Source organism: Biomphalaria glabrata, chromosome 7 (genome assembly GCF_947242115.1).
Source record: "Biomphalaria glabrata chromosome 7, xgBioGlab47.1, whole genome shotgun sequence".
NCBI classification, from domain to species: domain Eukaryota; kingdom Metazoa; phylum Mollusca; class Gastropoda; family Planorbidae; genus Biomphalaria; species Biomphalaria glabrata.
In genome coordinates, this window is record NC_074717.1 from 9,867,488 (window position 1) to 9,883,228 (window position 15,741).

The window sequence follows — 15,741 nt, forward strand, 5'->3', positions numbered from 1 at the left end:
TTAAAGGGGCATAAATACAAGTTTTATTACATTTGTTTCTATTTAACAATCTTTCAGTAAACAAAAAAGGAATTTGTAAGCCAACTCTTGCGTGACTAAAATCCGCCAGTCAGTTGAAGGAAGTAACTATAAAATAAAAGGAAATATAAATGTTGAAACTGCCTATTTTCTAGCTACCATTTTAATCTTATGAAATCTTAAATAATAAATTGCACGAGTGGAGAAAATAGATTGAGATATTCAGTGAAAAAGAGAGACAGAGAGAGGGTCGAGACCACTAAAACTGACGGAAAGAGAGAGAGAGAGCGATTAGAGTGAGAGAAACGAAAAAGAGAACAAGATATTTTTTAAATATAGTAAAAAAAAAATAGAAAAGAAAAACAAAATAACAAAGATTATAATAAGTGTAGTTGTATCACTTAATTTGGATCAGACTTGTCATAAAATTTGAAACAGATCTAGACTAACAGTAGTAAATCTGATTGATTAGAAATATGTTTAGCTATTGTTTTTGTTGAACGCTGTTTCATGTTTTTAGGCTGAGCTTCTTCACTATATCATGATCCAAGCACTGGTCTGGACCAGTTGGGCGCGAGCACGCTACTCTGCCTCATCGTGGCGCTCGTGTGGAAACGACAATTAGAGGAAGTGGTTAGGCTAAATGGGTAGCAACACAAGACTCCCGTGGGGGTGTCCACGGGTAGGCGAGAGTCAACCCATTGCATGGAGCGGAGATGAAAGAGAGCCCTCACGACCCTGTCAATAATCTATGCGCCGTTCCTCAAGGGACCGTTACACTAATGGCGAGTCCTCCACGGTTAGCTTGGTACAACATAGAAAAATGGCGGAGGTTCCCGGTGTACTCGGCCTTCGGCCATGTGTTGGGGGCCAGATGCATCGGAAATAGCAATGCTTTACATAGGCATTGACTTGGGTCTCTTCCAGACAGAACTGTGTGTTCACACAGGTTTTTTTTTTAATGTATGACGCTCAAACAGGTTTTTTTTCAAACTTAGAGCTCGAAGAGCCTTCGGCTTAGCTCTTAGACAATCTAACGGACCAGTTGGGAGAAGAAAGAAGGGGTATCTGGGTAAATAATACCAGGATCGCTTTCTAAATGTATTTATAAATTAAGTTGAACGACCTGGGTTTGAACTCGAGCGCTCTAGCTTCCTCAATCCCTCACACTAACCACTATACTAACCACTAACCACTATACTAACCACTAACCACTATACTAGCCACTAACCACTATACTAACCACTATACTAACCACTAGCCACTATACTAACCACTAGCCACTATACTTACCACTAACCACTATACTAACCACTAGCCACTATACTAACCACTAACCACTATACTAACCACTAGCCACTATACTAACCACTAACCACTAACCACTATACTAACCACTAACCACTGTACTAGAGTGAGTACCTAGGAGGTAAAAAGAACCTGTGTACGAAATTTTGATGCGGATACGTACGGCAGTTGAAAATATCTCGCAATAGATCAGTGATAGTTTCGCGAATATATAGTCGATAAGGTGTGGGAGAAATAACGTGTACAAATTTTTTACCAGACAGACAGAGTGAGCTGATAGAAGCTTTGTAAAAACGAGGGTCGATTGGGAGAAATAGATGATTAAGAGAGAAAGACGAAGGAGTCAAAGATAGAAGATGGAGTGAAGGCGAGAGAGAGAGAGAGAGAGTGAGAGAGAGAGAGAGAGACATACTTGACAAACTCAGCGTGGTTGACAAGATCGTTCTGGTTGGTGTCCGCATTGTGGAAAAATTTGTTGAAATCAGACTGGTCAATGTGGTTGTCATTGTTGTAGTCCAGCTCATCAAACAGACGGGTCAGTGTCTGGTGGACAGCTGAGTTGACGATGTGATGTGTGTCTACCTCATGCCTGTACTCTTGTCTGGAGATTCTGCCGTCACCGTCACTATCAAAACGCTGAAAAATGTGTCGGAAAATTTTAGCTCCAGATCTAGTGGGAAATACTTGAAATTGTTCATCATGTTTTGTAGGCATTTTTCACAGGCTCAAAGTTTTTGTGTGTGGGGGCTAATTGTGTAACTCGTAATTATCTCCAGAACTGTAAATTAAGTAAAAAGTAAAATTCCCATTTTAGACCTGGTGACCTATAGGGCAGATGATGTAAAGGTCATCTGTTTGTGATAACAAAGGTGTCATGTGGCCAGCACAACCTCCCAGTTTGGAAGCTAAGCGCTTTACCGCTCAACCACAGCGACTCCTCCTGAACTGTACTTGGGTTGAAATTTGCCTAAATAATTAGTTTTTGCAGCACAGAAAATTGTATGCGAGATGACTCGGGACTTCCCAGTTGCATGTGCAACCCCCCAAAGAGGCCTTTTCAATTGATAATAATGGATCATCCTTTGCCAAATCACATTGTGCTCAGCATTTCAAATTTTGATTGTTTTGTTAAAAAAAAAAGGGCATAAAATCTTTTTTGAATGTCACGAAACTAAATTGAATTTCAAAAATGTCAACTAAATGGTAAAAAAAAAATACTTGAAGACCAAATGGCAGTTTATTACGTAGACGTCAAAAAATGCAGACAATTATCATAGAACTTATCGGGAGCACCATAAATACACTTTCTCTGTTCTGTTTATGTATAGATATAAAGCTATAGATAAGACTTTCAGATACCTATTTATGCATTTTACACAAACCTATTTTAAAATACTTTAGGCGATATTTATATATAATGCGTTTTGTATAATTAGGAAGGCTGTCGCACCATCGACCAGTAGTAACTACCATTTATCTGACAATTATATATAAAACAAGAATTAAATAATTACCATTAAATCCCATACTCTTAAGTGAGCTATTCTCGTATGTATGTACGTATATATATATATAAGATAAGATAAGATAATTTTATTGATCCAATCAAATGGAAATTCAGTTTGACTACAATTGACAACATCAGCGTAACTACTATAAAATAACAGTATAGATGAAAAATTAGAACGACATTCACACATGAAACACACACACATTCACAACCTGCGCTTTATGAATTAGACTTCCATGTACCTTCTCGATGACGACAGCTGATCTTGTAACACTCTGACCGAAAGTGGGATAAAGGAGTTTTTAAATCTTTCTGTTTTAGTCCTAACCACTTCGTTCAGATCTTATGTAACAGTGGTTTAATGGGTGCAGGAAATCATTAAGAATAGAGAGTGTTTTGGAAAGGTATCTTTCATGAAAAAGCTCTTCAAGAGATGATAGCTGTATTCGAGCAAAGTTAATTAGACTGGTGATGAATGCTGTATAAAAAGTTTAATGATTGTTTTGTCGATGTTAAATTTTCTTAGCTTTCTGAGATAGAAGAGTCGCTGGTGAATTTTTGTGTAGAGGTTTTGAGAGCGTTCGCTCCATTTCGATTTGTTGTTGATGGTTGTTCCTAGATATTAATATTCTTGTACTTGTTCAATGGTTTGATTGTTTATCAAAATTTCTGCAATATGGCCTTTATGTTTATGTTTAGTCAATAATCATTTCTTTAGTTTTCTGAACATTTAAAATTAGAAAGTTATCTAAACACCATTGGTAAAAAGTGTTAATTGTTGAATGGTACAGATTTTCGTCATCTGCAGTAAGGCCAATGATTGCTATGTCGTCAGCAAATTTTATGATGGGAGTGTGGAACAAGATGACAAGTGTAATAACTGATGAAGCTCGATCTTTGACAGAGAAAAACAATTTTTTAAAATAAAGAATAGCCCAACCATAAACTCTAAGCAGGAAAGTTTACACAATCTTGCATTAAATATAAAAAAAAATATTGACGCTAGTGTTTCAGCAATTAAACTAGCCAGAGCTAAGCATCTTAACCACAGGCAGTTCCGAAAAGTAGGTCAAGATTTAGAAACAAAGATTCCTATGTATTCGCTGGCTAAGCATAGCAAGGAAATGAGAATATAAAATTTCAAGAATGAAATTTTTATGTTCCTTGAAGAACATTGACTGTGACTTTGTTGTTAATATTCCTAATGAAGAGTGGAAGACAGATTTCATGTTTTTTCATATTGACTATTGCAATGGGTAGTTTGCATATGAAATGTAAGTGCAAGTTAAATGTTTTAAAAAAAAAGGCTTTCCCATTTCTCCAAGCTAACAAGTAAAACAGGTTTTGTCATTTTCTTTTGCTGAAAGGTGAAACTATTTCTAGTTAAATGGTTAAAAACTTTAAGGGGACCTGAAGCTGTATTTTTATACTTAAAAAAACAAAACAACTTGCAGCTAAACTTTCACATCATTTGTGGACACTTACTACAACAAGCATTTTGTGTGTGTGTGTGTGGAAACTAAACAAGTGTAATCAAAGGTCGATGTTGACTGACTGTAATTTGACAGCAGTCACAAGGATAACAACTAGTAAACTAGTTCCACAATTCTGGAATATTACACATGAGTGTAAATAATGAGATACTTCAAACTAAGTACAACTTACACATTTGTTGTGAAATGAGATGTAAAAAGAAAATAGTATTTTTTTTTTTGTTAAAACGAAAAATTGGTTTCAGATATTGCTAACTCTTGTTGTACTTCCTCAATTGGGATTGGTGTAAAAATGAACAGTGAATTATAATACAGTATAAATATGAATTAAAAGACGTTATACACAGCTAGATAGCGCATTTTTCTAAGTTGTGAGTATTTACGTATGTATGTATGTATATAATATGCGGCCCCCATTCCCAATTTTTTTTTTAATGCGGCCCTCGAAACAAAAAGGTTGCCCACCCTTGGTATAGACAATTCAGCATGAATAGCAGTGCATCTTCTGTACTTCTTGACGGTTTGTAAGCGAACTGGTGCGGGTAAAGACGTGTTTTGACTTCTTTCAGTAGATGTTTTAAAATCATTTTCTCCAGGCACTTCATTGGAATTGATGTAAGTGCTACGGGACGTCGGTCGTTGTTGGAAGCAATAATCTTCTTTTTGGGTACTGGAATTATTTCAGATGTCTTCCAAATGGAAGGTATTTTGTGCGTTTGCCAGGACTTGTTGAAGATAGCACAAAAGATATAAGCCAGTTGTTCCGCACATAGTTTACAAGTTTGCCACTTCATTTGTCGGGTCCCGAGTCTTTGGCGGTGTTTACTTGTTTAAATATTTTAATCACTTCTTGTTTATTAAACAGTTCTTGATACTGATTTATATTACTGTTTTCAAATGATGTCAATAAATCACAGTGGTCTTTCTCGAAGTTGTGGCAGTCAAATCGGCTGTAGAAATCATTTAATTCATTGGCAAATTTGTATTTCTCAGCGACGCACATTGGTTCGCGCTTGGGTACCTAGCCTGTAATATATACATTTTATTTCAAAAACGGCTCTGACGATTTTCTTTAAAATTTCAAGGTATGTGTAAATGAGAAAAAAATCTCAACTCATTGGCCACATCGCTTTGAAAATGTTTCATTATCGAGAAATTAATTTTGGCTAGAATGTTTTATAAATTAACATTTTCTATATGACGTCAAAGGGAAAAAAACTTGACACCGCTTACGTCACTAGGCTCACAGCAGTACACTAAGACATTTCTTCGCAAACAAGAACAAGTTTAATGAATCAATTGGCCTAATTAAACATTTGCGAACCATTTTATTGTAGCTTGATCTATTATGAAACTATGGAAGAAAAATAAGGATTAGTTGTGTTTTAAAGGCTTTATAAATTGTTAACACTTTAATTGCGTAGACCCGTAGGTAGCCTTTACTTTGTTATTTTACTGGTGAATTATTGCAATGTGTTTAAACTTCGAAGTCTACTGTCTCATACCAAAACATAGGAAATGGTCATAACACAGTTTATCTACGCCTTACTTGCACACTCTGAACATGATACCCAGGGCCAGCCCTAACATTCGCGGGGCCCTATGTGAACTGGATTGCGCGCGGCCCAGTCAGAGTAGGGATACGGATAATAAGTGAAAATTGAGATTTTATATTAGAAAATAAATTCGTCTTTGCATTACATTTTTATTAAATGAAAGCTGACGATGCCGTTTTTTTTATCACGCTTAAGATTAGCGTTTACCATATTGATTGACACCCCAAAAAGACAATTTTGTCTATTTTAAAGACATTTTTATGAGTTTCATGGAATTTCCAGGAGCGCCTTGAAAACAATGAGACCACGGAAACCCTATTATAAGTTATAATGGTTTAATTGAATAATTTACACCTAGAATTAGCTCGGGGCTTATGAAAGTTCGGGGCCCACTGAGGCCGCATAGGTTGCAGTGGCCTAAGGCCGGCCCTGATGATATCCAGCTCGCGATCAACGCATTTTCATTACGCTGCCGCCTCTTTTGGTTTACCTATAAACCTCGGTAAAACGGAAGTCATGTTCCAGATGTCGCCAAATAAAACCTACTTAGCCCAAAATCATCCCTTAACGTTTTAGACAACTTCACATATCTGGGAAGCATAGTATCAAATGACGCAATGCTTTAAAGCAGTGGTTCCCAAACTTTTTTGTCTCGTAGACCCCTTGCCATGTTTTTTTGGTATTTGGTAGACCCCCTGCTTAACTTGTATTGCATTTTTGCCAATTCATCTTTATTTTAAAACTAATTTCTAACTTTAGTGAGTTGTAGAGTGAAAAAATAATTTAAAGCTACAAATAAAGTTATAGGGATGTATCTTTTTTATTGATGATATTCAAATTTAAACCAATTAAAATAACAATTAATATGTATTCCTGGAATCACCAGACACACTGGAAATGTTTTTTTTTCCAGGTTTATCATCCGTTGCTACGAATATTATGTTTCAAATGGGAATTTGTTGTTCTATGAAGTAGTCCTTCATACATTAAATATTAATTAATTAATGTGCCTTAAGTATCATTGTAAAAGTTTTCGCAAAGAGCAGTTTCTAGTGTATTTCTTGATCTTTCACGTGTGGCACAAATATTGAGTCCACGGAACTGTTTTCACTTAGGGAGGAGGGGTGAAGGCGAGTAACTGGCTTCTTAACCAGTTAGCTTTGAACAGGAAGGGCTGATCAGCCTTGGCTTGCTACCCACCTGACTCAAAACTCTGCTGCTTTGCAACTATACCCAAACATGGCTTTCGTGGGTCAACCCTGAGAAAGGAACTAAAACTTCTTGAACGCCTTCACCAAAGATATTTGCACACCATCATGGACATACGTTGGCAAGACCGCACTACAAACAGTGATGTTCTTGCGAAATGGTATGAACTTCTTAAAGTCCGACAGTCACGCTGGGCAGGGCACTTATCCCGTAAGGGGGACAAACATACGCCAAAGGCAATCTTTTTTTAGTGAGCTGAAAGGTGGTCGACGTAACATAGATGCCCCACAATAACTCCTCTTTAGAATACTACTACTACTACTACTAATAATAATAATAATCTTTATTATCCGTAAGGAAATTTGTCTTACAATTTGTGCATTACACCAAACAAAAAACATTATAACTATAAGAACGCGATGTTTTTAAGTCTCTTAGGAAAAAATGCGCAATTTTACTTTGTTACAAGGTGCACGTTTTACCCTATAACGTAGAGATTTTGTATCACTTGATGTTTTGTACAAAAGCCATAATGACTATACTAATTGCAATATTAAATGTTAGAACGTAACCATTGTAGAAGTTACACTGCCAAGACTTTCTTCCAAGCCAATAATAATCCAATAGTTTTACGCAAAAGATGCAATGTAAAACGTTACGACGTGAGATGTGGTTTTCTATACAGTTGTGGGGACTTAAGAGACTTTCTATTCTAATCGCCATGTACAATTACATTGAGAACTAACAGAACTAAAAAAGCAACTCTTCAAATTGATAGTCTTTACCCGATCTTTTACTTTCGTAATTAGAAAAATATTCCCAAAATGAATTCGGGTATATATCCTTCCTTAACGAGTGATTCATCCGAGCGAGGCTCGGTCACCTGGTACTGATTAATAAATTGGTTCATTTTTTGATAGATTTGTATATTGTTATCGATAATGAATAATTTCAACTTGATCCAAGAACGGGAATAAGGACGTGTCAAAATGTATCAAGGGGACTAAATCCATATATGTATATATATATAATATCCACAATTTCTCATTCATTAAACTTTATTCCCCTTATTTCGAAAAAAACAACTAATTAATCACCAACAATTAATTGACTAATTGTTTAAATTTTTTAATGATTCCTGTCTTGTCAAGTTCAATAAATAACTGTGTAAAGTGTTAACTTGATGAGTGACTGGGAATTGGGAGAAAAAAATCATGTTCAAGCTTTTTACCAGACAGACTGACAGAGTGAGTAGATTTAAGCTTTGTAAGTAAAACTACGGCTATAGTAGGCACATTACTTTAAAGTATTATACAAAATGCATTAAATGAAATTGATTCAAGGTAATTCTCTTACATTGAAATACTGCTGGACCTCTCTGGGCTCTATGTTACCATCACCATCTACATCAAACCTGATAAACTCTTGGTTTGCCAGAATATCTTGACCAAAAGCCAACATTGGCAGGCAGATCAACAAGGCGTAGGTGAGCATTCTAAAAGCAAATTTCTTCTGTTAATTCTTACGACTACAAGTAAACAGTAACAAAAAAAATTAACTATCAGATTTGATATTTTTGAACGAGCTTTACATATAGACAATGTTCTCCCTTGCTAATGTATTTTTATCAAGTGTTTAATTAAAAGAATTAAATTGTTACTATTTTATTATCTAAATTACTTTTCTTTTTTTTTTTTTTTTTTTTTGTAGTTCCTCAATTGCTATTGGGATGATTCTTTCCCGAGTCCTTCGGCTAGATAAAAAAGTAAAAAAAGTAAAGTTCCCCTTTCAGACCTTACGATATATAGGGCAGATGATGTAAAGGTCATCTGATTCTGTGGCCTACGGTTAACCAGGGTGTCATGTGGCCAGCACAACGACCAACAGCCTTTACTTTTCCCCAACTGATGTCAGGTACCCATTAGGTCCCGAAATTAAAAATCCCAGTCTTCACCAGGATTCAAATCCGGGACCGCAGGTTCAGAAGCCAAGCGCTTTGCCGCTCAGCCACCGCGCCTCCTTCGGCTAGATAGTTTGTGGTTTATCCTCAGCCAGTTAGGCTTTTTAAAAAAATTCTAGTTTTCTGTTTTTGGGTTAGGCATGGTAAAAAAAAAGTCCAGTGAGCAAAACTTCATATATTTGTATATACAGGTGAAAGTTGAAAGTTAGAAGTTCACTGTTTGGAGGGGTGGGTGTGAGGGGGTCTTGTTCCCATAACCCCCAACTTAAAATTGATATTTCAAAGACGGTTTTAAACAAATGACATCAATTTTACAGTTTACAAAATTGTGAGTAGAATAAATCAGGACAAAAAAAAAATACAGGAGTTAATAATCAAATACATGTCAAGATTACCTGAGAGTTGAGTTAAAGTTGAGTTTAGTGTTCACAAAAAACACAATATTTGAGTTGAATTGTAAAAGCTTTCTCATTTATATCGTCCACTGGAATTCGAAGGTTATAGGAGCTGGGAACATCTCCAGATGTTTCCTAAAGAAGCAAATAGGTTAGACCAGTGCTGCCCAAATTACGACCAGTGGGCCATATCCGGACTGAGATCTTGCGCTATACGGCCCATAGAAACTCTTTCCTATGGTCTATTGTACATAATGAAACCCCTGAGACCAGCTCTCATTGGAGTTAATATGACACTTCCTGTGATTCGTCTCTTAGAAGTTAATATGGCGCCCCCACTGCTGAAAAAGGTTGGTCACCACTGAGTTTGACTTTCATAAGTCCAGAGTTTGAATGACCCCGCATGATTTACATTGAACAACTGGGGGGGGGGGGGGGGGAGAGATGAGGTTTTTGTTAGGAAATTTAAAAAAAAATTAGAAATATTGAAGTCAAAAAAAAAAACACAAAAATAAGCAAAATAATATTAATATGTACGTCTAAACAGTACACACCTGCTACGTCCGTTGATTTATTACCAGGCTTCATATTGATAATTAAGGCCTGAACACTACTTTTTTATTGTAATAAACGGGCCATATTTTAAAGATCAACCTAATTTACTTTTTTTTAACCAGTGAATTAGTGTATCTATTACAATTTTACGTCCCGCTCTCTCTAACCTTCTCTCTCTCTCTCTCTCTTTCTCTCTCTCTCTCTCTCTCTCTCTCTCTGAAACCGCCAGTTTGTTTTTCGCGAATAGCGGTCTCCAGGTACAGAACCTATCAAAAACCTCTCAAAACCTGTTCTCACTGAGCTTCTAGAGGATAAAATCTGTGTACGAAATTTCATGCGGATCTTAACGACGAGTTAGTGGTAACTTACAAATATAGAGTAGATTAAATTCTAATAAAAACAAAGCGAATCTTTACATAGGTTTAGGTATTGTATAATATGATTTAGAAATACAAAGATGATAGATAACATTGTAGCTCTTGTCTTTTAAACGAAATGATCGTCAAGATTGTCAGACATAATCGAGCAGCCAAGTCAAGGCCAAGAGACGAAGCTCAAATCAACAGAAAACAAAGAAAAAAAGATAGAGAAAGTCCAAGGTCGGTCGTTTCGAACTTTGACCTCAATTCACTTTGTAACCATATAAGACTGATCAGAAAAATAAATATTCTATGAAAGATTCAAATATTAATAATATTAATATAGTATAGTATATAGTATATATCATGGGCGTAGCCAGGGTTTTTTTGGGGGGGTTCAAACCCCCCCCCACCCGTAATGAAATCCCCCCCTCCCCCCTAAGGGGGAGAGATCGGAATTTAGTGACTGATTTTTTGCTTTGATTTTGTTTATTTTAGGTGAGATTTTAATACTAAACCATCACTTGCCCCAGCACAACCAAAGGGGTTTTGAGTTAAAAAACCCCTACCAGGAGGGTTCGAGTTTAAAAACCCCTACCAGGGGGTTCAAGTTTAAAACCCCTACCAGAGGGGTTCGAGTTTAAAAACCCCTACCAGGGGTTTGAGTTTTAAACCCCTACCTGGGTTTTTTGCAGTTAACTCCCCCTCTTCTATAAAACAAAATAAAAAAAAAATGCAAACGAAAATCCCCTAATTCCAAGAGCACAGTTAAGAAAGATTTTGATTTTAAAACCCCCTCTAAAATTTACGATAAACCCCTCTTTAACATAAAAAAAAAGCTAATTACGAACTCAAAATTTTATGAGCGTAGCTAAATGGGTTTTGACTCAATTTTGAGTTTAAATCCCACTTCAGCGGGGTTTGAAGGTAAAAAAAAAATACTTCTTTAATAATAAAAAACAAAGCAAATTATACACTCAAAATGTTATGAGTGTAGTCAAAGGGGTTTTGAGTTTAAACTCCCCTCCAGTGGAGTTTGAAGCTACAAAGTACTTCTTTAATATAAATAAAAGCAAATTACTCACTCTAAAATCTATGAGCGTAGCCAAATGGGTTTTGTGTTTAAACCCTCCGCCAGGGGGGGTTTGAGGCTAAAAAATACATCTTCAGTGTAAGAAAAAAAAAGCAAATTACACACTCAAAATGCTATGAGCGTTGCCATAAGGGGTTTTGAGTTTAAACCCACATTCAGAGGGGTTTGATGCTAAAAATACCTCTTCAATATAAAAAAAGCAAATTACACACTAAAATTATTTGAGCGTAGCCAATCCAATCGGGGGTTTTGAGTTGAAACCCCTCTTCTCAGATGGCTTTTTTTAAAGTTTAAAACCCCTCCAGATGGTTTTGAGTTTAAGATCCCCCTACAGATCATTTTGAGGTGGAAAACCCCCAACAGATGATTTTGACGATAAAACTTCTCTTTTCGATATAAAATCTAAAGAAAACTACAGTCACCTAATTCCAAGAGCGTATTCAAGAGAGAGAGAGGTTACACATTTTTACCAGTGGCAGGGCTCCATTAATAAACTGCATTGAATAGTCATCTGCCGAAATTGAAAAACACTAAATGTTGCTCAACAAAGATGGCTAAGACAGATTTTAGGAGTCATTTTATAGAGATCGGGTCTAAAACCAAGGAAATCCTATGCCAAACTGGGAGTCGACCCCTTAGTAAGATTGTGAGAGTGCGACGCATGAGGTTTGCTGGACATGTTCTCCGACAAAATGAATTACGCATAAGAAGAGTTGCAATGATATCCTAGTTCAACTTGACGCCGCTCATTCATTGAGGTCCTCATGGCAGGTGGGATGAGGCTTCAGTCGATACCAGTGACAGATTGTTATGGAAACAGCTTGACGGCAAATGCGCCGAACGGCGCGGGAGGGTCTAAGTCAGTAAGAATAGCACATTAGGTTTTTGAAATAGAACTTTTTAATAGCAGGAAAATGCACTGTAGATACCTCAGAATATGCATTTTGTTGGCTTTCAATATCAGAAATAGTGCTTGGCGGCGGGGCTTCGCCCCGCACTGAGGGAGCTCCTAGCGCTCCCCCAGACCCCATTGCTGATAATGGCAGGGAATCTACAATTTTTCCACTAACTCATGGAAGAATCTATTCTAGGGCACAATAAACGTCTTCCGAAAGAATGAAGGGTCAGAATGTAATAAAGATTATGTACACACACACACACACACATAAATACATATAAATTTATTTTCGCGGCTGGGGGGGGGGGATGGGGGGGGGGAGAAAAAAATCCCCCTTCGAAAAAAAATCCTGGCTACGACCATGGTATATATATATATATATAATATTAATAATTGAAGTCGAAAAGGCTAGAAAATAAAACATAAAATCAAGTAGTGGAGGGGGCATCAAAATGAAGACAAACTTTCTCAGTAAAACTACACATAAATAAAAACAAGCATATTGGTTTGTTTTGGTGATTTGATGTTCTATAGTCTTTTTTAAATTTAATTAAATGTAAGCTGTAGACCAGCTCAAATCAAATTTTATCAGATTTGTTTACATTTCTGGAGGCAACGCACTTTAAAACTTTTTTATTGAAAAATTCCATGATGTTACTTCATTGTTCAATGCACTGGTTATTGACAATTTCATAATGGTGCTTTTTTTTTTAAAACTACTAATTAGTAATGGTCAAATCTCTTTTGTGGACCAGTGGGGGGAGGAGCTGGGAGAAGGTTTTCCAACCGCTCAGCAAACACAACCTTGCAAGAGTCGGAATTCTAGCTCAAGACCTCTTGTAAGGTGGCCAAGCCCTGACCAAGCGGTTTTAGCCTCTTAGCCATGCATCACTTGCTTGTACGGAACTTGAAATCTGTCTGTGGCTAGGCAACAATGATGACAGCAAGGCTCAAGATTAAAATAAGCAAGAGGGGTAAATGTGGAGAGATTATCTGTAGAGAATCTTGGACATCATGTGTTTTCTCTTACAGCATAATCTGGTACTCCGTGGGCATGGCGAATGAGTTGAAGAAGAATTGGCAGTACAAAATCATAGAAATATCCTGGAGTGAAATTACTACTCAAGTACGATTTATTCTTGAGAGACCGAACATCTGCATGTCCCAACAAAATAAAAACGAATTTATTGTAATATAAGTGATTATAAAAACAAATAAAAATCATACAGAAAGTATAAAAAGCAAATATTTCTCGATTATTTTTCACAGTACAATTAAAATGTACAATCTAGATAAAAGCCTCAAAGACGTATTGGCCACAAGAAAAAATTGCCACTCGAAAAAAGATGAAGATAGATTTTCTATCAACACACAAGAAAGAGCTATGGATGAAAAAACTTTCCTTGGACCGTATTGTTCATGAATAACTCCATATGAATAACGTCATGATAAATATGAATTTAGTTGCACTTATTGAATCATCAGATGAAAATCAATCTCGATGATTCTGGGGTTTCCAGGTAGGCTAATTGTCACAGTTTCTTCAGAAGTCTTCGACCTTTCAAAAACAAAAATCTATTGAGCTTTAGAGTATTATACAAAAAAATGTCATTCCCCGAATATTGCCATCTTGATTCACATATTTTTTTTTTTACTATTGCGGTAAGTGTATTTACATGCAAGCGAAGTTTTTCAGAATTTACTTTGATGAAGAAATACTTACAATCAACGATGACGAATTTACGTCTCACTAATTTAGCTATTTCGTCTATTGAACAAGACCAAGTGGAAAAAAAAAACTGATTTCAATAAAAGTATCGATAGTTTGCCGTTGATAAAGCACGTGAGATTCACTTGTATTATCTTTTTTTTTTGTAAATCGATTTTTTGCTAAACAGCAATGCTCAAATAATGAATACACTTTATTTCGAAATTAGAAACTTTTCACTGTTTAAAAAAAAAATATTTCTGGAGGGCATAATGAGGAACTGCCGCACAAGGCATCAAATATCCTAGCTACGCATCTGATTGCAACTTAGAATTGGAAGATGGTGTGCAAAATGTTCCTGAACATGAAGTTTTAAACGCTTAGTTAAGTGGATAGCAGAAGACCTGTACTCTGTTCACGATAAATATTTTCTAGTTCTAAGCCTAATTTCAATTTATTTCTTTTTATACTATGAAAAATTATAACGGTGTAACTGAGATGAACTCCTATTAAAAAATCAGAGCAGGAAGGACTAGTCCTCCCGTAGTGCTCTAGCAAGAAACTTAGCCGTCCGGCGTAGTGCCTCATAGCTACCATACAAGTCGAGTGACTGCACAGACAGGTCCCCCCTTTGCTCGCGGAGCTGGGGACACTCGTACAAGATATGCGACACTGTTTCGACGCTCTCTCCACAGTGACGGCATCGGGAGTCAAAGTTCGTGCGGAACAGGGCAAAGTATGCCCAATAGGACAGTGTTCCGTTCTGCACTGCGCAATAATTGACTGCTCTGACCTCCTCAGTCGCCACCATAGATCGTAGCGATCTGGGTGACGCATGTGCTGCCAGACACCACTTGCTCTGTCGGATTCCTCCCAGGACTTTAACCACTTCTCATGAATGAGTGCTCGGATTTGTGCCGTTGCTTGTAAATACGTGCTTGGTGCTTCGAAGTGTGTGGCTGCCAAAGCACCCTCCCTTGCGAGGGCGTCTGCCATTTCATTGCCCCTCACGCCGCAATGTGAAGGCGCCCACTGCAGGAAAACGACAGCTCCCATAGCTCGGCGGATGTTATCTGCGGTGCCGATTGCCTCTTCTATTACGGGCGACCCTCGTAGGCCGTAAGTACTGCCCTCTCCCTCCTAAGATGTAAGGGTGCCACGTTTGTTAAGATTTCAGCAGCGTTTGTTGGGCTTGTCCGAAAGGTGCCACAAATGAACCATAGGGCCTGTGCTTAAACTCGGTCTAGTGATTCGATGGCAGTTTTACTAGCGTATACTTGAGCTGTATAGCTGTACTCAATTTGTAATCTGACTGCCCCTAAGTACAATGTGCGTAGCATGTCAGCTTTGGCACCCCACTTTGTGCTGGCCAGCTTTCTTAGTAACGCTAACTTCTCCGACGCTTTTCTTTCAACTTCCTGGACGTGCTAGAGCATTGTCAGCTTTCTGTCCAGGGTCACCCCTAGATATTTTGGCGTGTTTTCACGTTGAAGTCGCAGCCCACCGAGTTGAAGCTCGAATGGATCCTTAAGAATGTCGATCCCTAGGCTGAACAGGGACCAGGTCGTTTTGGCAACGTTTATCTGAATCTGCCATTTGTCGCAATACGAGGAGATGGTATGGAGGTCTGCTTGAAGTGCCGCCTGAATTTGGTCGGCTTTCTTCTCGGTTGACAAGAG

The 15,741-nt window shown here is 37.4% G+C and overlaps 1 protein-coding gene across 1 annotated transcript; it reads right to left on the bottom strand.

Annotated features, from left to right (window-relative positions):
• On the bottom strand, positions 1-9,572 carry LOC129927104 (uncharacterized). Its single transcript, XM_056034267.1, has 4 exons — positions 9,450-9,572; positions 8,451-8,589; positions 1,739-1,962; positions 1-126 (listed from the first exon to the last, which is right to left on the bottom strand). Exons 1-4 carry the CDS (start codon positions 9,524-9,526, stop codon positions 96-98), a joined length of 471 nt encoding a protein of 156 aa, XP_055890242.1. The 5' UTR covers positions 9,527-9,572; the 3' UTR covers positions 1-95.
• Between the last annotated feature and the right edge of the window lie 6,169 nt (positions 9,573-15,741).